At 37.8% G+C, this 25,364-nt stretch overlaps 1 protein-coding gene across 1 annotated transcript in view; it reads right to left on the bottom strand.

Annotated features, from left to right (window-relative positions):
* Window positions 1-334: 334 nt before the first annotated feature.
* The window catches only part of myo1d (myosin 1D), a 63,096-nt gene continuing 38,066 nt past the window's right edge, over window positions 335-25,364 (bottom strand). Inside the window, exons 17-22 of the mRNA XM_056770568.1 lie at window positions 20,900-21,123; window positions 19,879-20,017; window positions 19,648-19,752; window positions 19,391-19,504; window positions 15,973-16,127; window positions 335-3,076 (exon numbers count right to left, since the gene is read on the bottom strand). Of these exons, the coding sequence (XP_056626546.1) occupies window positions 2,920-3,076; window positions 15,973-16,127; window positions 19,391-19,504; window positions 19,648-19,752; window positions 19,879-20,017; window positions 20,900-21,123 (894 nt within the window). The 3' untranslated portion in view covers window positions 335-2,919. The remainder of the gene's footprint in view (window positions 3,077-15,972; window positions 16,128-19,390; window positions 19,505-19,647; window positions 19,753-19,878; window positions 20,018-20,899; window positions 21,124-25,364) is intronic.

The following is a 25,364-nucleotide window of genomic DNA, read 5'->3' as shown; positions in this document are numbered from 1 at the left end:
CTCCTTCCCAACTGAACATAATTATATTTAGTGACATTATGTTCTTTGATCCACACTTTATATGTAACGTGAAGTATTAAAATGTAAGCATGTATGCAGAATCAGACATTGACTGAGACTAAACACAGTCTGTTTGTGAACCATGTGGCCTTACAGATATTCCAGTAGATCTGCTGTCACCTCTCTTCAGTCTGAGAGGATTGACTCAAAAAACCATCAGCCTCCCAGCAGTGGACATCTGTTCTCCTGGAATTACAGGCTTTTTACCTTGTGGGGCAAATCAATGTAATAATAACAATACATCAGAGTGAAGCAAGCAAATCAGAGCCGAGAATTCAATGGCATGTTTATTTTCAGGAGCAGATATTTGCTACAGCGTTTATTTGATGAACAAAAATCAATAATATTTCAATATGTTTCAAAGCAATAATGTTTCAAAGCAGTACATCACTTGGTTTGGTTTTCAAAATGCATACTTGTCTTTTTTTCTGCAAATTAATGAACAAATGCGTTAATTACAGATTTTGCATTAATAATACAAATTAAAAAAAAGTAAGACTTTTAGTAGGAAAAAAGTAGGTCTTTCTTTTTGATTCGGTCTAAGAAAAGGTCTTAGCGTTTTGTTTTAAATGAATATATTACTTAAATAGGAGAGGTATAAAAATAGGCACATAGATTGATCAACTTCATCTCCAGGTTGCCAATATTAACCAAGAGGAACATGTACAATTACACAACAATTTAAGCAACATATTACCTGGGAATGAAATTATTCGGCACTTAAATTGCATTTGTGTGGTTCACGGCAAGGTGAAAGACTATCACTGACAGAACCAGACTGACTCTATCCACAGAACAACGATAAAAAAACTATAAACTAACGCCCAAAAATTATATAAGTCCTACTTATCAAGGTCTTGTATTCACACATCACACATTTTGTATGCATCTACCAGCACTGGATTTGAGGAAAACAGACTATTACTGTAAAAAAGTCTAGTTTATTTTTATTCTTTGACCTTCATCTTCCTGGCAGTTTTAAGACCTCCAGACCGGTAAAGAATCTGCCAGTTGACTGTCTGTTGCCTGTGGGCCAGGCCTAGTGTGAGAGATGGGGAAGAGTGTCTGACTTTATCTTCCCAGCAGCACTTTGGGCTTCTGCTTTCACTGACACACTTAAGCGATCCAGGCCAATAGTCAAGAGATAGAATTGAGGGACAGAGAGGATGAGCAAGCCAGAATGCCTGGAGTGGGTGTGTGTAATTTTGCAGCAACACTTCCTGTGCGGCGGCATTTTATTACTTTGTAGGACCGGTTTATACACACGTCTATGCAGAAAAAACTACTTGATAATAAAATAAACCCGTATGAGCTTTTCATAAAGCCACAAGTGATGGTTTGAACGGGTAGGATCACGGGTGAAGGGCTGTGGTTCTAATCCATTATCTACCATTTTAATCATATGACAATGTGGATAGATACTACGGATGGGAGCTTAGTGATGTTTTGGCTGTGATGAACGAACCTTCCGAACCGATTTAAAAAAAGATATGATTTGACGTAACTATCGGCCACAGACATGAATAAACGACGATGAAAATATATAAAAATGAAGACTTTTAGTTTGGCAACTTTTCGTGGTTTAAACTAATCTTTACGCTGTTTGAATCAATCATCTTTACTTCTTTGATGTGTATTTTGACGTCATTTTCCTTGTCTAGTGTATCTAGGTGAAACACATTATTTCTTGTCGTTTTTGGCTAATATAAGATCGGCTGCTGACTTCGTGTTACTTTAAATTCAGTCTTTGTAAACAAGAAAGTGTCTCATCATTGCAATATAACCAGGCTGCTAAATGCTTATTTTATTCCCCTATGTGCCTAAAAATGGGCAAAGTGATTGGAGGACTTACGGAGAACCATTCCTCCTGGTGTGTCCTTTGAAAGGGTCGTTTCTATTGCCGACTGGCCTGTTCTTAAAAAATGGAGAAAATGTTCTTTAAAAAAAAGAAAATGAAACCGCCTGATGCAAACACTTCTTGCTCTTTGTTCTTGCCTGTCCAACATAAAGAAATATCTGAATACATGACAGTTCTCTCCTACCTCCTACGATTTCACTCTAAAAACATTCAGGTTATTTCAACTCAATGTTGGGTCAAAAATGGACAAACCCAACCGTTAGGTTATAAATGAACCTTTGCTGGGTTGTTTCAACACAAATCCATTTTTGGATCAAATATAACCATATTCTGGGTAAATTTACACAACAGTGCCCATTTTTGACCCAATGATGGGTTGAAATAACCCTTTTTTAGAGTGTTATATATAGTGTATACAGTACATTACATAAGCGTTACTTCCATATTGAATTACTATTTACGTATTCGCCTTAGCTATAAATGACCATATATATGCAGAAAAAACACCTTAAATTACAAGAGCGTTTAAGTGTTTGAGGATATGATCAACATATCCCTCTCGTATCAACAAATTACAGCAGTGACCTCAAGCTCGCCGCTGATCTGTCCAACACATTGGGCCATACGCATGACAATTCTCTATCCCACACAAACTGATCAAAAACCAAGATATTCCCCTTTAAGAACAAAACGCTACAATGTCAAAACACGGGTTTGATATTTTTAAAGCTCTGCGTATCCTTGCAATGTTTAATAAATAAATGGATCCAGGTCTGGTTAATCTTCTTTAAGGGTCAATCTTGTTTTATCTAGTACATAATCAGAGCTGATGTTTGGAATTTAAGGACAAACTTTTCCATATTTAAAAAAAATCCTTCTGGCCCTTCATCAGGTAAATGAAGTATGGCATTATATCTGGGTCACAAGTTTTGACATGTGTAAAGCAGGTGATACCCTGCTGTTAATGTCCCGTCAACAGGTACTGTTTGTACCCCCATCCCCTAGTTGCCTGGCACTGAGAGAATGTATCCTGATCGGCCCTTGGTAAAGTCTGGCTGCGCTTGGTTGATCTTGGTTTCCACGACGACAGTGCACTTTCTTCCATTCATACTGCAATGAATGGGGCTGACAGTGTTCACCTGGAGCTTCCTCTTCTCGCTAAAAAAAAAAAGAGAGATGTCAATGTCAACATTTTATTCAATTTATCATTTTTGTCCCCACTGAAATATCCCATATGCTCTTCTTGTTGTTTAACTCCACAAAGGAATGGCTTTCAGCTCTGTGTTTGTTGCATCTGTTTGCTTGTTTCCGGGTGGATAGGCATTTTGCACCAGACTCGATCAATGTGGCGCAAGCATCACTTGCTGAGAGAGTGCGGGTCTGTTTTCAGAGAAGAGTAAGTTGACCTCCAGACCAAAAACGTGTGCTTTTAATAGATGCAGCCCATCTAAAAGTCAATTCATCCAACCTCTAAGGGGCTTATTTAAACTCACATTAGTTCCATTAAAATATCCCTGTGTTCTATCGGATAGCTGTGCTTCAATACCGCAAATCTATTTTAACATATTTTTTTATGTATTTTGGACTAATGCGGAACTTAATACCCCATCATAATAAATCCTTGACCGTCTCTCCCCTGTAACCGATTACAACAGTCTGTCTGCTTCAAGGAAGACATTTTTAAAACATCACAAAACCTTTTATCGTTCTATTGTTTATAGCAAAACCATAACAACTCGAATCATCTTTTAAATAAGGCGTATGATTCAGAAGAGTGACCTTCACAAGGTAGCTTATGTAAGAAATCCTGAAGATGATGAACGCATTGCAAACCCGCCCTCAAACAGACATTGTCTTCATAAGTTACTATACCAGCAAGCTGCTGCGCCAGACGTTTCTATGGCAACTGGATGAACCCCATTATGTGGTAGGGATGCTTCAGCCAGCCAACACAATGTCTCAACCGCATCAATCTCTCACAATCATTTTGACTTTACGTAACATGTAATGAAATTGCTCTGTGCGACAAAATGTGGACTTTTACTGTGAGAAAAACATTTGAATTCATTTTAGTGTCTTCGCTATGTAAATTATACGTAAATTATGTTAATTATTAAAAGTGTCTCATTCAGAAAATCTGATGCAATCAACACTGTGCTATTACCACTTTGGAACGCAGGTGTTGAACACAATTTTCAGAGAAAGATGTTTACATTTTCAAAGTAACCAAGCACTCCCAACCGGAAGCATACAAATTGCGTTCAGCATCCTCATTTGCATAATTCCTTTAGTGAACCGGGTCTAAACAACGCACACGTCTCTTGCAAACAAACAACGCCAAGAGTGGGCACAATCCATCCTTTCTGAATTCCCTCCACATACACTTGTTTTTTTCGTAGCTGCCTGAGCTGACAGACAATCCGATTATGGGTTTTCACCCTCTCAGTCTATGGCATACAATACTCTCACTTCCTGTTGATGGAGGCAGTAATAAAAGGTTAGGCTGTGGTTTGCTTAAGGTGCTACATGAGGTTTGATTTTAGCAGCATGGAAGCGCATGAAAACTATATATTTCCTCGTACTGAATGCCTCCCTCTGCGCCAGACTTGCTCACAGAGGGCCGGGGAGCAGACGGCTATGCGTGGCCCACTGGAAAATCGATTGTTTCCAGCTCTCCTCTCCCCCGGTGCCCATGCCCTTCACGCCAACTGACTCCCAGCTTTGAGGACGCTTCGCTACCCAGAATAGAAGAAGTATTAAGAGAAGGTAAAGGGGGAGGGGAAAGTAAGTGCCCAGGGGGTGCGGTGCAACTGGTAAATACCTTTTATGTCCTATAGACCACTTCGCAAGATGTAAACAGTCGTTCCGCTGTACTTTTTTTATTTTTTATCTTTGATACCAAGAAGTGGAAAAAATTAAGAGATCATTTCAAAATTCTTAAAAAAAATTCTGAAATGAGTATTTATAGGCAGGTGTGAACATTGAATTACTAACAATATTTCTCCTAAATTTAAATTGAAAAAATAAAACAGGTCAAAGTTAAAGCAAAGATGCTCTGTAGTTTTTTGACCACAAAGACCGCAAAGACAAATATGTTCATATTCACTTTTAAACAATACAACAGTAATATTGTACATGTAATTTTTTTTTATATAATAACCTCTTTTTCATGTGTCTTGTCATCCTGTCAGTCTTTCACATTGCTGTTTTGTGACTTTGTCACTCCTGAGATTTGATTTTATTGAAATTCAAGAGACTGGACTGGAAGGACCACAATACATCTAAAAATGCTGCATAAATAAAAATTTAAATGGTCTCTTTCCACAGCATATATCTTGCTCTCCAAAGGAATTTGGGGTCTGGGGGATTTAGTGAGTCAAACACAGTGAGATGAAATGGGTGGGTGAACAGAATAAATAATATGTCTGCAATATAGTCACGCCCCCACCTCCCGAAATAGCAGATATGCCCTTGGGCTTATCCATCCTCAGAAAAGCTAAAAGTGTAATGCTTGCTGTGCACATCAGAGAGGAGACGCAGCATCCATATCGCCCCACCCTAGTGATCAGACTGCACCGTCTTTCTCACATGGCGTTATCACACACTTCACGTGTGCACGTCTCCCACTTTCTCCTCCACACAAACACACAGACGTTTTGTAAGTAAACTTTCCCTTATAGCATAAACAAAATCAGGAAAAAGAGCAAAAATTTGCTCACCCTGTTCCCTTCATTAAAAAAAAGAATCAAAAGCATTGAAGTCCAATTAAACACTATTAATTCATTAATTGACCTAATTCATGAATGCCTCTGCAACATATTAAATAGCAATGGTCGAAGAAAGTTCCAGTGTTCATCACAGTACCAGGATGGATTATGAATATGCCGATTACTGCGGGAAATGTAATTATTCAACTTCTTCAGATGTGTCTGTGCCGTAAGGCCTGCCCTCTTCAACTACTCTTTATCAAACACACCCCTAAGCTTTAACTTATAATATATATCAAGTCAACCACAGGCTTTTCTGTACTTATTTTACAATTTTAAAGGGAGTTGTTAAGGATGAGATTACAAAGTAGGTCATTTAGAGGCACGGGGAGAAAAGGATTAGTAAGAAGAAATATTTATCAAAGCATGGGCAGTTCTCAGAACAACGGGCACGATAGTGAATACAAAAGAGGGTAAGGAGTGAGAGAGAGAGAGAGAGAGAGACATAGGGAGGGAGAGAGATAGATAGATAGAGGGAGAGGGTTAAAGGGTTGCCCTGCAGGGACATCACACACACTGTTAAAAATGTTTTGTCATGAAAGTTTAAAGTGTGCTTCATGTGGTAAAACCCATCCCAACTGATTTATTCAGGTCAAAAATATTGCTTATTTAATATCATCTAGTTAACCGATAATTATTTCATTTACATCTATCGACAGGAAATCACTTTAATTAAATTAATACAAATTATTATTTGAACATTACAGTTTTTGAACAGATCACCCTAAAATGAAAATTGTGTCTTCATTTACTCACCCTCGAGTTTTTCCGGATCTGAATAAATTTCTTTGTTCTGATGAACACAGAGAAAGATATTTGAAAAAATGCCTGTAACCAAAGCATTCAAAGTAGTCAAAAGTGCCCCAGAACTGTTTGCTTTCCTACATTCTTCAATGCATTCTGTTTTGTGAACAAAGACATTTATAAAGCAATTTTTCCAACAATGTTAGTCAGAAGTGGCCAAGAACTGTTTGGTTACAAGCATTCTTCCAAATATCTTTATACAGATTTGGAACAACAGGAGTGTTAGTAAATAAAGAGAAAGCTTAACATGCAGTACGTGTGACAAAATATTGCAGTTATATCAAGCTTAAAACAGACCAGCACAGAAACACACCTTGAGCAAAAACAGGTGTTGATGTGCACTACTGATGTTTAGTATGTATGAATGCCATGACAGTGTCGATGTTGAGGGATAATAAAGACCAGATAAGTAAACAGGCTTTGAGGTGCAAAAGCTCATCATTTGAACATTCTCCAGATTTCTCTCTCTCCATGAGGAATAAGAAAAACTATTCACCGCTTCACCTAAACAATCTGTTCTGCAGTGTTCCCAATGCAATGGGACAGATGCCACATGAAAAACAGCACACATTCTACATCCGCCATCCGTTGTTATCCACCCTGTTGGTTACAGGGGAGAAATTGTCACTTCTTGAAAGAATCCCCATGGGAGAAGCTCATTCATAATGACAATTTTACTTTTCAAGAATTCGATTTCTGGTCAAGCAAATCTTATTATATACTTTCCATCTATCATACTCCTGCTTTGAAACAATGCAACAGTGTACAAAAGCACTATATAAAAGCACTATATAATAAACTTGAATTGTATTAAAAATGTGAATAAAATACATTTTGGCTGATTAGTTATCTTAATGAGAAACGCTTTTGAAAAATTGACATTCTGATATCATTTTATGAAGGAGCCGTAAAAGGAAATCAATAATGTTAATGCAGATTCACAGAGCGTTCCAAGTAGTAAAGAACAGCTTATGTTCTGTTCAGAGCAGAACCTCAGTAGAGGACCATTGCAAGAATATAATACTCTTAAAATACTATATATAAACTGTAAATATAAAAAAAAACATGCAATAAATAAATATAACTAAAAATTAATAGCAAATGTTAGTCTGATAATGTGTTGTATTGTAGTGTTAGTAGTAGTAATATTATTTCATTTATTTATTATTTTATTAATATTTATGATTCATATTATTTTATTAGATGATATTCTTACTGTGAAAGTAAAGCAATAGTTTTAAGAGACACAACATAATTAGTTAAATTACTGATAGCTTCAGTTATACATAATAAAGTAATAAAATGCTAGCAATACATACATAGAACATGTAATGCAATTATGGTAGCAATTGTAACTATTGCAACAGAAGTGTAATGTATAAAAAGGTGTAAGAAAAAAAAATGGCAAGAAGGTAAAGAAACTGGCTGTAGAAACATTAGATCCTGAGCAGGTGCCCACAAGTCAAATAAATGGAAGATATAGAGAGGAAGGGGCTGTACTGTACATGAGCCAATGTAGCGTCATCCTATCACTACATGTCTGGATGGTAGGGATGCAGAGAGTGAAAGAATGTAAGCAACAAGGGCAGTGGGGATTGAATGAGACAGAAAGAGAGAGAGCAGCGACGCAGTAATGCAGTACTAGCAGCAGGAAAAGTAGGTCAGATTCAGCCACTCAAATTTGAAACGCACACAAACACAATATCACATCCATCCGCATACACTTTCAAAGTACAGTAGATATAAATCCCAACAACTCCTTCATCAGCTGAGCCTTTTGTATTTTAAGTTTAGTGTAGGTTGACTGAACACAAACACATCTGGCTCACTAAATATAACAACGTTATTCAATCGGACAAACATTAATTCAAGTGGTTATGTGATCAGTGTCACACTTAAAACTAAAAGTGCTAAAAATCATCCAATGCCAAAAAAACAAAGAACCCTTCAGTCAACGGTCTGGTATAAACGGTATAAGAACCATTTTAAAGTCTACAGAAGTTATTGTGCAACAGAAAAGTTTTTCAGATGTTGGTCCTTTATGGAACCATAAAAAGTGGTGCTATACAGTGGTTCATGGCTCTTAATCACAGGGGAACAACATTAAGTGCTATGTAGAACCATATCTTGGTTCTCCAGTGGTTCTTGAAAGGGTCTTGCTATATATAACCACTGAAGAACCATACAGGGGCTTAACAGGTTCTTTATAGAGAAGTGGTGCTATATAGCACCTCAGTCATCCCACTGAAGAACCTCTGAAGAGACACTGAAGCACCAAGATATAGTTGTATATAATGTATATAAAATACATTGTATGGGTCAAAATTATTGACTTTTCTTTTATGCCAAAAATCATTAGGATATTAAGGAAAGATCTTGTTCCATGAAGATATTTTGAACATTTTCTACCTTTAATATATAAAAACTTTATTTTTGTTAGTGGAAGGCCTGCCACAGTGCCTCAGATTAACAACTTTAAAGGCTATTTTCTCAATATTTAGATTTTCTTTGCACTCTCAGATTCCTTAGTTTTAAAAGGTTGTATCTGAGCCAGATATTGTCCTATTCTAGCAACTCATACATCAATAGAAAGCTTAATTATTGAGCTTTTAGATTATGCAAACATCTTAATTTCGAAAAATTGACCCATAAGACTGGTTTTGTTGTCCAGGGTCACATATTTGTTTTAGAAATAATTAACAGTGCAACACAACAGGCACCGCCTCCGTACTGCTGTAATTGGCTGATTATTTTTAGAAGGGGTCATTTGACACGGCTAAAACGAATATTATTTTACGTGTAACACACCAAAAACACAGAAAAACACATATTTCCGCCATATGACCCCTTTAAAAAAAAAAATCGAAAAGGCATGCAGTGCAAATAAAGCATTACATTTTAGATCAATACAAAAATGATAAACTTGAGACATTAAAGTAACCTAATTATAAACACATTGTTTCATATGCTTTTATCCTGAAAGCCTTGTAAACATCACATGAATATTAAACATAATTTTACATTGGGCTATAAAATCTTTGAGATTGTAAATTCCCACCTTTCGTACTTTCAGAGACAGTTTGTGTGGAGAAGGGGTGAAATGAGTGAAATGAGTTCTTCCTCCTCAAAACACATTAACATACGGATTTCAGTATAATCACAGCAATGGGCAATTCAGTGAAGCCTTTACCTTGACAGGGCAGTCAAATGGAGCTATTTAGTGAGCACCTCTCTTCTCATTAGTATTCTAAACAGACAGTCCAACTAATGGACTAAATATCAGACAGACATGGATCGTCTGGTTGCTATGGGAACTGCATCTGCAGCCATGAGAGTGAGCTGAGGTGAGAAATAGAGAGGAAGAGAGATACAGATAAAGGCGATGAGGAAGAGAAAATAGATGAGACTCAGAAGAGCAGTGGTTGAGAAACATGGCAGATGAACAAAGAAATATATATATTTTTAAAGTGAGAACAGAGAAATGGGGGGGGGGCGGGTTTGTGGCGTGGGGGCGAAATGTGGAGCCTGTAAGGAGCGTTCAGCATGAGAGATGACCTTGCTGAAGGACACACTGGTAATGGACATATTCTCTGCACACAGCTGCTGGCAAATGGACTAATGAGGCCTGCAAAACAATCCCATTATTCTGTGCGTTTATAATAAAGCATTTCAGGCACAGAGAAGCATTTTGATCACGCCTGCCTCTCATTTCACTGACGCTATAGCACACACTTAAGCTTTCAATTGTCTGAAGAAACAGAAATCTGATCTCATCAATGGAGGAAATCCACTTATGTCTCCACTCTGAAACTTTTCTCTCTAATTTATTACTTATAAACAGTAAACACTTTTTCTGCATTGATTATTGTCGGGATAGATATGACTTGGCACATTTTTCAATTTGCATGTTTTGAACGCTGACAAAATAATTTTATGGAAATAATGCAAAGAAAGAAAAACATACAGCATTGTGGATAGTTCCCCCAAAAATGAAAATTATGTCATCATTTACTTACCCTCTTGTCACTGCAAATCTGTATGACTTTCTTCTGCCGGACACAAAAGAAGAAATTTTGAAAAATGGTGATAATCAAACAACAGCGGCACCCATTGACTTCCATTGGTTTTGGGTGCATACAATAGAAATGTATGGGCACCACTGTTGTTCGGTTACCAACATGCTTTTCAAAATATCTCCTTTGTGTTATGCGGAAGAAAGAAAGTCAAACAGGTTGGAAATGACTGGAGGATGAGTACATGCTGAAATAATTTTCATTTTTGGGTGAACTATCCCTTCAATTCTTACCTCTGGCTATTTAAGTTAATTTAAGTTTAAAAGTGTATACTCCAAAAAGGAAACAAATACAGAATATTAAAAGGAAAAAACCTTGCATTAGCGGGAAAGGGTTTACATCCTCAAATGGAGCTTAGCGTTCAAAGACAGCTATTAGCTTATCTCCTGATAATGCAACACCAGACCACATCAATAGATTTTCTTATGGAGCCTTGGATTTAACGTATGCTGGTTAACGTATGGAAGGCTTTCCTGGATGAGCACCAGCAACATCAGTGGAAACAGTACACAATGAGTCCTGTCTCACCGTGCCCAGCAGTCAGGCATCAACATCATGACCACTGTTGGACAACTGAAAAGATCAATGTAAATTCCTCTTCTCGCTTCCCCATAAACGCACATTTACAGACTGGGTGTCTCTCACCCTTTGCATCGCTGCACATTAATGGCATTATTGGAGGAGATGGATAGTGGATTGGAAACTGGCCCAGTTTTGTTAGTGAGGTCGTGGAGTTCGTTCTTAGGCACTCTGGGTAATAGGCGTGCAGGAAGTGATCAAAGAACAAGTCAATAAAAAGTAATGGCACTTGATTTTGCTGAGAGAGGAAAAAGAGATAAAGAGTGACATATGAGAGAGAAAATGACAATCAGGATTTTGAGAGATGTACAAGGAAGTCAAGAGAATATCAAACAGGAAGGTTGATTTCAACTTCCAATCGATTTTTCAGCTTGGTGACCTTCAATCTGCATTTCAACACATATTTACGGTAACACAGAGAGGTGAAGGCCCCCACATGCTTTTCTATAGCCCGAGGCAACAGGAAGACTTTGACCCCCTAATCCTTAATGCTAAAAGGATGTCAGAGGTTTAGAAACGGCACTCGCTAATACATCCATGTCTCCATTTCCCTCCCAGGGGCTTTGAAATAGGATTTAAGTGTGAAAGATGCCCATTCATTCGCACTCATTTTCAAGTGTTAAAAGGAGACCGATGTAATGAATTCCTGTAAAGAAGCCTTTGGTTTTATTTCACACGAGAAATTAGTTCAAGCCACAGTGATCAATTGTGACAAGGATTCTCATTCAGTTGAGACACAAGCTGGGCTGACACTGAAACCTTTGTTTTGTGACCAATTTAAACAAACATGGACTTAGACCCACTGGATTTGGCACCTCAGAGGAATTTCCTCTATTGAAAGAGTTACACAGGTGAATAAAGAAAATGGGGGACTTTTCTTCTTCCACAAAGAAGTCAACAGAACCTCAAGACTTTAAATAGAAAAGATTTGATCAGATAATCCCAATTCACAAAGCAACTTGGCATGTGAGTGAGATGACCATATATAGCTGTGACAGGATGAGTGACAGCTAAAATAATCCAGACATAGATGTGTGAGGAAGAACATGTCTGCCCGAGCACGTGTCGGTGTGTATTTGTCTGGCTGGAGTTTGGATGTCTTTGAATAATGCTTAAAGGCTGGTATGACAGGAGGGGAAATGAGGTATTCCCTATGTAGAGAGCAAAGGGAGAGAACGAGGTGCAGCACTTTCTGTGTGCTGTGCATGTCAATGATGAAGAGCCTGGTTAAAAATAGAGCTGGAGCCACGCAAGCTTAAATATTTCATTTCTTAAATCTCATCTCATGAAAGGGAGAGAAACACGCAGAGAGAGAGAGAGAGAGAGAGAGAGAGAGAGAGAGAGAGAATTCGATCACTGAACCAATAGTGCCTATATTACTTTATTTTGTTACTTAAAGGAATAGTTCATTTTCTAAATTAAAATTCTGACATCATTTACTCACCCTGTTGTCATTTTAAACATTTTAAATTTATTTGTTCTGTGAAAAACAAAATACATTTTGAAAAATATTGGTAACCAAACACTGTTGGTCCTCATTCAGTTTTATAGTACAGTATGTACCCAAAACCAATGCAATTCAATGGGGACCAACTGTTTTTTGGACATTTTTCAAAATATCTACTTTTATGTTCCTTAGAAGAAAGTCAGACAGGGCTGAAATGACAAGAGGGCATGTAAATAATGACAGAATTTTCATTTTGAAGGTGAACAATTCCCCTTACTGTATATCTTGTTCCCTTAAACCTCTGTTTCCATTTAATTTTTGTATTTCAATTATTTCACTTTATTTAGTTTGTATTAGATACATAATATTTTTTCTTCTTCTTTGTATACACATTTGCACTACTTGTACGCAGCCCAGCTGCACATTCTTTGGCAATACAAAAGTAACATTTTTGTCGTAACTGATTGAACTCAAAACAAATAAGATGGATATATTAAGAGTAATGTGTGGGAGACAAAGCTTGGTACCAAAACCTTACGAGTCATCTTAGTAGCAGCATTTACTCTTTTGAAAGTTTAAAAACGTAACTAAATAAACTGTTCTTTACTAAATGAAATAAAATATTAGTCATGAGGCAGTACTCAAACAATACTACACCAATACGGTAACCCTGCTCATACAAGGCACTTTCATACAAAAATTCATGGTCCCCAAAGTTCCATTTCAGGTAGGATGCTGCCTCATAAGTCAGCTCACTAAATTTTGAAACACGGCCATAGAAATGCAGGAAAATACAAAGCAAGCCTCAGGGACAGATAAAAAGATGAAAGAGAGATGAAGGAGAAAGTGATGGCACGTGGAGTACTATAATCCTCTCTCTTTACATAAAGCAGAATGACTTTATCAGAGGGTTCGGAGACAACGCTCTTTGGCGTTATTGCAGATAAGAGGTTTAAAAGATCTTGCTCGCATATTGCGCAGCCGGACAGATTTTCAATACACGAGATGTTCTTCCATTCTATTCATAGCAGCAGAGAAATGGTTGTGTCTGCAATTTTCCCGTAAAGCCACTCTGGCAAAAAAGTCAAACCGGTTCAGTGTCAACCCTCGGCAAACGACGCCAAGCGATCCTAACACATTTAACGTCTCCTCAATCTAACACAGTATGATTTAAAGTGATCAAACAGAATGAAATTGCTGTATTAACTCTCAAAAGACGCAATACGTGTAGTTTCATAGATTATGTATAAAAAGACTGTAGGAAGTGAACTGAGAGACGAAGGAGCAGTTTCTCAGCTGTGGCAAGTGCTCAAGATGCCGTCTTGGACAACAGAGGAGATATAAAGGTTAAATACCGATCTACAGGGAAGGAAAAGGAGCAGAACGCAGCAGTATTGCAGCCTGGCCTTTTGTTGGGCGAATGGATCACTCTGATGGATGAATCCGAGGAGAGCTTACGGCTGCAGGTCATTAGCAACGAAATGTTAGCAAGGTCTTTTTCCAAGAAAATGCCCTGCTCGGGGATACAGGGGCTTTATTTACAGAAAAGCCATTGAAGCATCTGTGTAAAACAAGTCAATATCACTGAACCAGGCGTTTTAAATACACAAAGACTACAGTGGAAAAGACAATAGAGATTTTGCTATACTGTGCATATAGTGCTAAATACATCTAACTATACAGTAGCTAACAGTGGGCAGGGCTGTGTTATACTATCGCCATGTGCAATTGCATGGAAATGTCAAGTTTACCATGAAAAAGGAAGGTTTTCCCCATAATCAGATGTCAATTTTTGGTTGTTTAAAGTGCCATGTGAGGTTTCTCATGAAGCATAGTCAAGTAAGTGCCGCTTTTAGATGTCACATCCATAACAGTCAATATTCCTCATTAATGGGCCCTACTCCATTTGTTAGGTACAATTTGTTGGGTTTTTGCATTTTAATTCACAGAAAACCTAAATAGTTGTCTCTCAAAAATGTGTCTATTTTTGTCACATTCATAACGCATGTTCTGTATATTCGTCACATTTTAAATAGAAAACTTGTGTACTGACTGATCATTTTCTAATGTTTAAACTGTTAAAAATTTAAAAAAATGAAAACAGATGATTCAATTTACTGTATCTGTACAAAAAAAAAATTCTCTGAAAGTTTTGAATACAAATGCCACACGCATAATGCTGGAATTGCCCACATGTCTAATGCTGGATTCACACGGTAAGCAGCAGTCGTGTCCAGTTCATTTTCAAAAGGAAACCGTGGGCCACTTCGTTGGCCGAGCGGAGGTGGTTTCGCAAGCGGTGCTCGTGCATTCAAAAATCCCATAACTTCCACGGGCACGGTTCTTTGCGTCATGCGCATCTAAACATAAAAATATTTCATCTTTTTGCGATGGGCAGCGGCAGCCATATCTGCTTAAAGGCGGCTGCTGCGCGGCAATTCCACCGCTCGTGTGAATCCAGCATAAGATGCAAAAAATGAAATCTAAAAGGAGTAATGTGAAATACAAGGTGAATGTGTTGCTAACAGGTCAACTGGTTTATAACCAAAGTCTGTTAAGAGGTTGTGCCACTCAGCAGCCATATTAACAACACCTCTGGGTATTTACATCAACAGTCCTATCTCCTTGAATGGTGGAAAGCAGATATTTCTAAAATCCCTGGCATAAATCACAATTAAATAGCTTATTGCCGATCAATGATTAAACCTGATATGGACTGTACCATAACTTTGGTTTGCTAAGCTTAAATTGCGCAGAAAATCACCTTTTTTCGAGCATTAGCATAAAAAAGCTAGCACAAACAAACACTACCACTAATAAAATCTACATTTAGATTACATTCAGTCTACCCACATAGCTTTGCTTTAATATCAGTCTGCAAATGCATATACACAAACACAAGCATAAACACACACTCACTTTACATATCCCTAGCTAACCTTTACATCCCATTCTTGTTCTGATTGATAAGCCACAAAAACCAAATCGACTCTTCTGAGCTGTTGAATTTTCACCCACCCAACGATTACACGATGTCTAAACTCAACCCACCATCACAGAATGACCCACCGCGGTATAATTTGGCTAAAACATACTGCATCTCATGTGATGCTCTTATGCAACTGTTTGGAAGCATTTCAGGTGCCGAGCTTAAATAGACTCTCAGGGATTCTCATATAAAATTTGCACAGCTTCCTAAAAAGCCACAGGGGGTGCTGTTCCGACAGAGCTGAGCTGCCTTCCCTGTCCTTAAACGCCCTAAACTGGCAATACAGCCTCATGATGGTGGGTGAAATATTACGGTCGGCACTCTAGCCTTGTGTGCCCTAGCCGTGTCCCCAGAGCAATGCTGTATCTCTTATCAGCACCCCCTGCTGGTGTCACCTTTTGAAATGGCTGAAGAGGGTCCCAACCAGCTCTCCGATGCGGCTGTCCCCCGCTGGCACCATGCCCTGCAGGCACACGATTAGATCCCGGTTGTCTTTGGTGTGGAAGACAACCAGCTGGTCCTTCCCGGGGGAAATGCTCACTCCGGTCACCTGGGAGAGGAAAAGCCGATGCGAGTTAAAAGTGAGCGCAGACGGTTGCACAATATAAGTATGCGCTAATGAGCAGAATTTAGTTCTCATTATACTGAACCTGTGATTATGGGTTATGGAAGCACAGTCAATGGGAACATTACACATCTGTTAATACAGTGAGGTGCAACTCATAATCGAATGCATTTTGACAATAAACAGGGTGATATGAACATTATTATTCCATAGCTTCAAGCTATTATTAAATGTTAAATGAGTCTTGGTCAGTGTGGCATAACCAACATGGATGGGTTAAATAATAATAACACATTTTTTGTGTTATGGAATTTTAACATGTGTTTCTTACCATTATAAGCCATTTTGTGTTGATTTTGTGTTAAATAAATAAAAGCGACAACACAAGGTTGAGTACTTCATGTTGTACTTAAAGGATAGTTCACCTAAAAATGAAAATTCTGTCACCATTTACTCACCCTCAAGTTGTTTCAAACCTTTATAACTGTCTTTGTTCTGTTGAACACAAAAGACGATATTTTAAAGAATGTGGGCAACTACGCAGTTTTGGGGCACCATTGACTACCATAGTAGAATTTTCCCTACTATGGTAATCAATAGTGTCCCAAACATTTAATACAAACATTCTTCAAAATATCTACTTTTGTGTTCAGCAGAACAACGAAATTTATACAGTTTTGAAACAATTTAAGGGGGAGGAAAACAGATTATTCATTTTGAGTTTAGAGTGTGAAAACCACTGTCTTGTCATGTGAAAAGTCATAAAAAGAGAAAATGAATATTAATAAAAAATACAAAATTCAGTACATTAAATAAAATAAATGTGTACTGAAAACTAACCACAAAAGTATCTAAGGTATATGGAAAATCTTGTTTTTGCTCACACCATGGGACAATTTTAGTCATAAATTTATTTATTTTCAAAAAAATTAACCGATTTGATAACATTTAAACAATTTCTAAAATCTGCCATATTTATTCTAGTTTGAAATGACTAGAAACTCAACCTTAGACCCAAATGAACATATGTACTGTAGTACAATTTGTTTTGTGTGCATAAGGGAAACATCTCTTTGTCTTTTCTACTCTTTCTCTCCCCTTTTCACATCCACTGTCTTTTCCACCCTGAGAGGGTCCAGGGTTCAATGAACACAATGCAGTGGTGTTAAAAAAAACAGCAGTAAACTAACTCCCCTGCCGGATACAGTATGAGCAATTTGTCAAGTAAATATTTAAAAACAAGTTACAAAATACGAAAGTCAGCAGTTAAAAACAGCACTAAAGAGCAGAGCAGGTCCTTAACTCCACATAATAGGGTCTCTCTGAACCCCTGGTCCCTCTCAGAGGTATATTCCTTAGGGAATGAGTCACACAAAAAATGAGTTCTGTTCCTCAGAGAATGAAGAAAGATGTAAGGAAGAGAGAAGGACTTAAAGAATATTTCTTTATCTGTTTACGTAACAAGCTTATTATTCATGCTTGACATCAATTCATATTTGATATTTAATGTAGTAAAAATGTAGTTTTAGCAATGTTTTTGTTTCGGTACAGTTTCATTATTCAGTTTAAGTTATAGGTACTATAAAGAATCATCAGGAATCAGCATAACCTTAACAGTCTTTATATATACAACCTAAACATTTTACAAAAGATATAAATAACATGTATCGCTTGTTTGTTCTCAAGCAAAAAAAATCAAGACACACTCCTACAGTCTTGCAAACAACACAAAACCATAGCCGGTAGCATATTTTAGTATGATTTTCAAGCCTCTCCCCAATATAATATTTTATGTATTAAATATAATATTCTATAATATATCTTTTGTAGAGTTTTTTTTAGCAATTTTGATCATTTCTTGTAATTTTAGTTCACAGAAATGTGCATGCTGAATAATATTTTACAATATCAATTACATTTAAGCATAATCTAAATAACCTTTTATGTAAGCAACATGCAAGATGTGATTTCTGTGTTTTCTTTAATTATTTCTAAAGGGTAAAAAACACCTTTTCGCCATCAAAATAATTTAAAGGCTACATTTCATTTTAGCTTCAACCCCCTTATACATCAACAAGACAAACTGAGCTAACAAACACAGCATCTGGTGAAAGAACCCAAAGACATCTATGCATAGGTAGACAAAAGTGCATCATGGGCAACAGATGAAAACAAAGGAAGACTGTATAGGCGTAAAGACTCATCCAAGCCCTAGCAGAAGGAACACACTGAGGAGGCAAATTTGTGCACATGCCGGAACGATACTAGACATCAGCTGATCTCCCCTCCTGCTCTGTCGCCATGACAACCCCATCCCCTGGGATGTTGGCATGACAACAGTGGAGAAGGAGATGGATGGAAGGGGAGGAGCACAGCTTGCAGAGTGTATTGTTTGGGGGGTGGAGATTAACATGTTTTCTTATATAAATATATATATTTTGGATAATATCTCAATTATGTTTTCTAGTACCTAGTTGACTGTTAAAAAGGCAATGATTGTCCTAAATGTCCTTTTGTCTTTCAGATCTTTGCTGTCATATAAATCATTTTACCCAATTCCCTGACCTTGTGCTTTCTCTCCCACGGTGGAGCAGTAAATAAATGTGAGTGTCAGGAAAGGTTTATCTGGGCGGTGACCTTTCAGTTATGGAAAGATGTTAACTGCTATTTTTCTTTATTTAGAAAGCAATTAAAGATCGAAAGATTATACCCAGCAATTTTTTCACTGAGCATATCAAGCAAGAAAACCCTTTGAAGTCTCTGAATTAAAAAACTAGACTACAGAAGATTTCAATTAAATTTTGGTTATCATCCCTTACATGGCTCGTCTCTCATCCAGTTCATATTACAGAGAAAAGGCTTTCAGAGTTCAACCTGTGACTCTAAAAGGGGAGAGTCACTCAAACACGAAGTCAACAGTCCAGGTCTAAACCCCTTTCAAAGATGACTAATCTCTTGAGATGGACAAAGGGCTCGACCCGGGTATGGTTACAAACATTAAGGAGAACTACATTCAGCGTAAAGCAACATTAAACTGACTGGGCAACAAGTCAGTTTTTAAAATTGACTTTTATTACTGATCCACATAAAATTGCAACAAAAAAATCTGAAAATTAATGATAAATCACAATATAGTAAGTATTATATACTGAATAACCCAAAAAAATCTCCTCAAGGTGGGCAACCTCAGAAAAAAAATCACATAAACACAGTACAGTTACTTGTTTTAGAAAACGGAAGATATTTACGTTATAGAGTGGGATGCTCTTCATGGTCTTGTACTGCTTAACTGGGTCCATTTTGTAGAGGTGACGATCAGTGATTAGCAAAGCACGGTCCTCTGCTTTATTGAAACGATTGATCTGTTGAGGTTATATATTACATAGGGTCACATTACATCCAAGTCCAACAAAACCACAGGGTGGATGCTGAAATGATGACACAGACTGATAGTGATCTGAAGTTTTTTGGTCCGAAAATTCTGAAACGAATATGAGCAACATACTTTGCGGACATTGCTGGAGAAGAGGACTCTCATGAACTTATCTTTCCTCTGCAGGTCGCTGGACACCAGAGTAAAGGAAGACGCTGTCCCAGGACTGTCCCGTTTCTAAACTCAACACAAAAACATTACAGTCTTGTATCAAGAATCTTCTTGTTTCTTGAAGCTCAGTTGGTAGAGCAACACACATCAAAGTAAATCAACAAGACACATCATGTGGTTTCAGAGACTTACCAGGTAGTTGCCTTCCCAGGTCCTCTGCAGTCCAAGATCGGCCCTCTGCCCCTTTAAACACTCTAAAGTGGCAACTTTGGCCCTCACTTGAAGCATCTCCTCTGGAGACAGAGCTTTAATACGCGTCCAGGCCCACCATCTAAAACATTGCCAAACAAGCAGATGATCAGTACAAACCCATTGTCTACAGCTTACATTTTAATTTATTTGTATATTTTTTAATGAAATCTACAAGTTACAAAACAGGAGGTACAAACTGAGAATGAGTCCCAGTTAAAATCTGGGATTCAATATCTTATTTAAATTGGAAAAATAAAGAAGTCACAGCAAAAAAGTTCTTAAAAATATTAAATCAGTGATGTATTGATCATTCTCAATTTTCTGATCATGCTTGTGTGAAGAATTTGAAAAAATCTTCAATTGTCATTAATACCAAAATTTATTTTCAATTATATATAAAAAAACAGTTACATCAGCCATTATGCAAATATTATAATTTATACAGAAAGAAATTATAATGAATAATAGAAAATATTTTATTTAAATAAATAATGCTTAAGATAAGGTCTCTGATTTGGTATTAATGTATGATTTTATGATACAATGCCTTAGAATTTGTTCTCCAAACATCTTAAATATTGCTTTCACATTTGAGCATTTATCTACATTGTTTTCAGGGTCAAAGCTGTGTGTTAGGACTCTGGTGAGTAGATCTCAAACAAGACTTTGATCCAATGATCAATATCTGCTTCAGGCACTGAAAGGCCTGTTCGACGCAAGAGAACTTTCCATACATAAAGACCCAGGAATTCTACTAGCATGTGCAAAAAAAAACATTTCCTGCTAAGACAATTATGCACAGCTGAAAGCATCCGAGTGACTCATAGACATTGTGTGGTAACACCAGGCCAGACCTGTTGAGGAAAACCTCCCAGCTTCCCCCACCACAGACTGCCCATAACACTAAAGTGAGTGTCACATATGACTCATGACTCCACTTCTTGTCCACTATGACACTGACCTGTTATAGATGTTCCTAAGTGCCTCTTCAAATTTGCGCAGAACTTTAGGCGGTGTGGGCCACTTTACGTGCTTGCCGTGGTCCTTCATGTCACGGACGTTTTTGAAGCGTCGGTTGACCTCGCGGATGTACGATTTAACCTTGTAACGCCTGTAAACCCGGATTATGATGAGGGCGGCGCGCATGCGGCGGTAACGCATTCTGGCCAGCGTCCCACGCCATACCTGTGCAAAAGAGTGGGAACAACAAAAGATTAGGAGTTTAATATATTCTGGTATCTAATCTATATATCAATATATCTACATCTACAGCCATATACAGTATCTATACATGATGAGAGTAACATACTTTAGTTGTTTCCTAAATAGTATACTATGCACTCAAACCATGTAGTGTATGAAATTTAGAAGGGTAGTGTCGTCCCAAATGGGATACAAAACAGTATTATACTAACCCGGAAGTATATCCTTTCCCAGACGACATAAATTATGCCAATCGCGCGGCATAATGCGTATGAATAAAAATCAATTTGTTCATTGTACACTTAACGTAGTTTTCATTTATTTTACCCAGCCTCACTTTAGTCATCATCAGATTGAAGCATTATCACTTTGCGGGAGAATTTTGCTTGAGCAACGTCTGATAGCCCCGCCTCCCTTCAGCTACTTAAGCGAAACTGCAACCGTGGAGTTTGTGAAGTGTCCAAAGTTCCACACTTCATATTTTCGGTTGAAAAAGTGCACTTCTTTTTTGAGAATTTTTAATGTGAACGCACTTCTCACACTATTTATACTACAACATGGCGTGGAATTTGGTGAGTAATTTGGGAGGCACATTGGGTAACTTTTTACATCAAATCAAGAGATATGGAAATAAAAGATATTCATGTCTCTAAAATAAAATTGGAGACTTTAGACCACGGTAGAGACTCACCATAGTACCACATACAACACATCTGTTGTGTGTGAGATATTGTTGGACCCTCTTTAACGACACATTTAATCTGATCTGTGGCACCCAAAGTGCATTTCAGCCGGTGTAAGCCCCGATTTACAGATGAATAATAGATGATAATGGAACTCTAGGGAGCCGTCCGAGCGCCTCGGTAAAAACCCCAACCATATGTTCAACACACTTCACATGGACTCAGGTGGGAACAAGCAAAAATAACTTAATGTCTGGAAAAAACGTACCACAAACATGTGTGGTTAAACCTGATAGTGTAGTCCAAACATAGAATGGGCTCCTGAGAGACCATTCCAATGTTTGTCGATGTTCCATCAAGGCCCAAAACATTAACAGGATGTTGTTTCAGTGAACGAGACCTTGGGACTGCACCTTATCACCAATGTTAAACTAATGCTAGAAATTGAGCATGGCAGTGATTGCGAGTATAACTGTAAGATATCCGGAGCAGTAGTGCGGAGGAGTATCATCATTAGATGTTCTCAAGTCACTGCTAGTGTGCCAGCACTGACCTCAAGAAAAAAATGTGTTTCTGAGCTCATTTTGTAATTTAACGGTGTGACAAATGCAGTGGCGCTGCACTCCACATTCATGCTTAGCAAATCTGCCACTGGTGCTCCTACACCACCAAATGTGACGTGACACACACATCTCAATTTATCTCGGGCAGTAACGATCAATCGGACCGCAAGGCGTTTAGCGCAGTCCAGAAAATAACTTATTGATGTTATTGATTATGCATAAATTATGATTTATTATATTGTACTTTGAGGTAATTAGCTTTGCTAATAAGAGGTTGAAGGGTCAATTTCAAATCAATATTATTTGTGGGCCAGAAACTATTATGCACAACACTGAAAAATTGTGCAATTTATACGGTTACCCATCTTTAAATTTAAATAACAAAACAACACAGTGAAAATCTGTGAATGTGAGGCTGTTTTAATGTATTGGGTATCATTATGTTTATACAGTAAAAACCCAATCCATGTCGGAGCCAATAGTCTATAGTCAGAATAGTGGGCAGTGCTTCAATATACTGTATACAGCACAAACATATCTTCGGCGACCCATGTTTGATTTCCTGTCTCTAAGTTCTTTGCCGGTCCTAGTTCACTGTTTCCAGTTCTCTCTATATTCAGTACGCTGTCCTATCCAATAAATGCATAAAAAGGCCCAAAACAGAAGTTAAAAAAGTTTCATTACTTTTACATGTCTGCAATAAATCAATAAAAAGATCTGGAATAAAAAAGCAATCTCTCAAGACAACGGTTACGAATAAACTACTTCAATATGAATTATACAAAATGGTACTATAAAAAAAGCAAGAATGAAGCCCCGCCCTAAACCCGATGTAGTATAGTGTACTAAAATGTACAAATGAACAGTGATGCCGGTAAAGGCGTTACGTAGTAACGCGTTACTCTAATCTGACCACATTTTTCAGTAACATGTAAACTAACGCATAACTTTTTCCAAACAATTAATCAGATTAAAGTTATTTATCCAAGTCCTGTGCGTTACTATTTATATCATTTTCCTTAGTAAAAAAATATATTTTTTACTTTCTTCTTGCGTCTCAGGGATTGAAGTCACGTAGCATTATGCGACAACTCACATTTTCAGCATGAGGGCAATTCACGTGTAATAGCCCCTACCACGCAGCGACACAAACGTAAACAACAATGGAGGGAGGAGAGAGATGCGCGTTTTTAGCTGGAAATACAGTCACGAGTTTGTGTCCGCTAGATGACAATATTAGGGTTCGTTGTACTCTCTGTGCTGGCGTCAAAGTGCTATCTAGCTACAAAAACACTACGTCACATTTGAAGAAACAATTGGAGTCGCAGCACTGCACAGTTCAACTTACAGAGGAAGTCCCACCAGGTGGTGCGAAGCAGAGAGCAAAAGGTCCCCCACCACTAGAACAACACATGCTGGACTTTGGTGCAAAACCAGTAAGTGGGGGAGAGTTGAAGAAGTTGGTCGGGCAGTAGTGATGTGCGGATGGCAGTCAAATTCGCGGGCGTTGCGGATGATCCGCGGGTCGGATGGGTCGGGTAATAAAAAAATACATTCAGATTAATTGCGGGTTGGTCGCGGGTGGATGATATCATATACAATATTAACAACATTTCTCTAAAAATACGAATGTGTTTTAAATGCATTTTTCATCTTGCGCTAATTTGCTGTAATTTAAAAGAAATGCACGCGCGGTGGCGGTGGAGGACGGTCTATTTCTTAAAGCAGAAATGGAAGCAAAACAGATCCGAGAGAAATATAAAAGGTAGAATTAAAAAGAAAAAAGGTAGAAAAGAAAAGTACCGTTTGGGAGCGTTTTAGCATTAACATGGATGAATCAAGTACTGGGTACGTAATATGCAACGACTGTGAGGCACTGTATGTATATGAAAGGCATAAGAATGGCATACCTCTAAAATGTTACATCATGTGTGTGCTAAATCGAAATATTAGATTTAAGTATTTATAGACAGAAGAAAGACTGATTTGACCGTTAAGTGAAATCAAGAAAATCATTCTTTAAATTATTTTTAATAAAAACATGTTTTTTTTTCAGGGAATAGTCTTTAAGTTCAACTTAAAATGTCAGGAGATACATTGTTGACATTACTGTTAAAAATACACTTCCAATAAAGCGAATGTTGGCAAAACCGATTGTCATTTTTATGTTGAGGCAGCGGGGGGGGTTGGCAGCAGCTGCTGAATGTAACTGATAAAGTAACGCGTAATCTAATTTAGTTACTTTTAAAATCCAGTAATCTGTACAGTAACTAAGTTACTTTTTAGAGGTATAATCAGTAATCAGTAATCAGATTACTTTTTCAAAGTAACTGTGGCAACACTGCAAATGAAATGGTACACATTTAGAAAATAATGTCCTCATAAAATGTAAAAAATGTGCCTAAAAATTCCAAAATGTATTTCTTCAAGTAAATAACACACACACCCACGCACAAACACAATTTGTTTGGTTACAAGCGTTCTTCAAAATAACTTTCTCTGTGTTATCAAAACAAGGAAATGTATTCAGATTTGGAACAATTTGAGCGTGAGTAAATGAAGCCAGAATTTTTATTTTAGGCTGAACTGTTCCTTTAAAACGCCTTAATCCCAACTGGAAATGCTGGAGCGGGATGTCAGCGTGAAAGCAGATTTCACGGGACTGCTCAAGTTATGTTTGTGGCCATTAAGAGGTTTGAGACAGACTGTGTGTTCACGCTGATGACACTGGAGATGGTTAAATAGTGGGACGGACAGACGGTCTGTGTTTGTTTATAGAGAGGAAGATGGAAGTAGACGACACCCAGGGGAACGTGGGTAAATCAGGCTGATAACAGGAGCTCCACCCGCCCCCACCAGTCGGCTTGTCTGATCAGCGTTTAACAAACCCAGCCGTACCGCACCATATTTACACTCTCATCTAAGCCAAACCAGAGTGCGCTGAGACAAAGACTAGGCATTTTCCAAGGACACTGCA

This window comes from Triplophysa dalaica, chromosome 17 (genome assembly GCF_015846415.1).
Source record: "Triplophysa dalaica isolate WHDGS20190420 chromosome 17, ASM1584641v1, whole genome shotgun sequence".
NCBI lineage: Eukaryota > Metazoa > Chordata > Actinopteri > Cypriniformes > Nemacheilidae > Triplophysa > Triplophysa dalaica.
The sequence above is the reverse complement of the archived record's forward strand: the minus strand, read 5'-3'. Positions and strand labels throughout refer to the sequence as shown.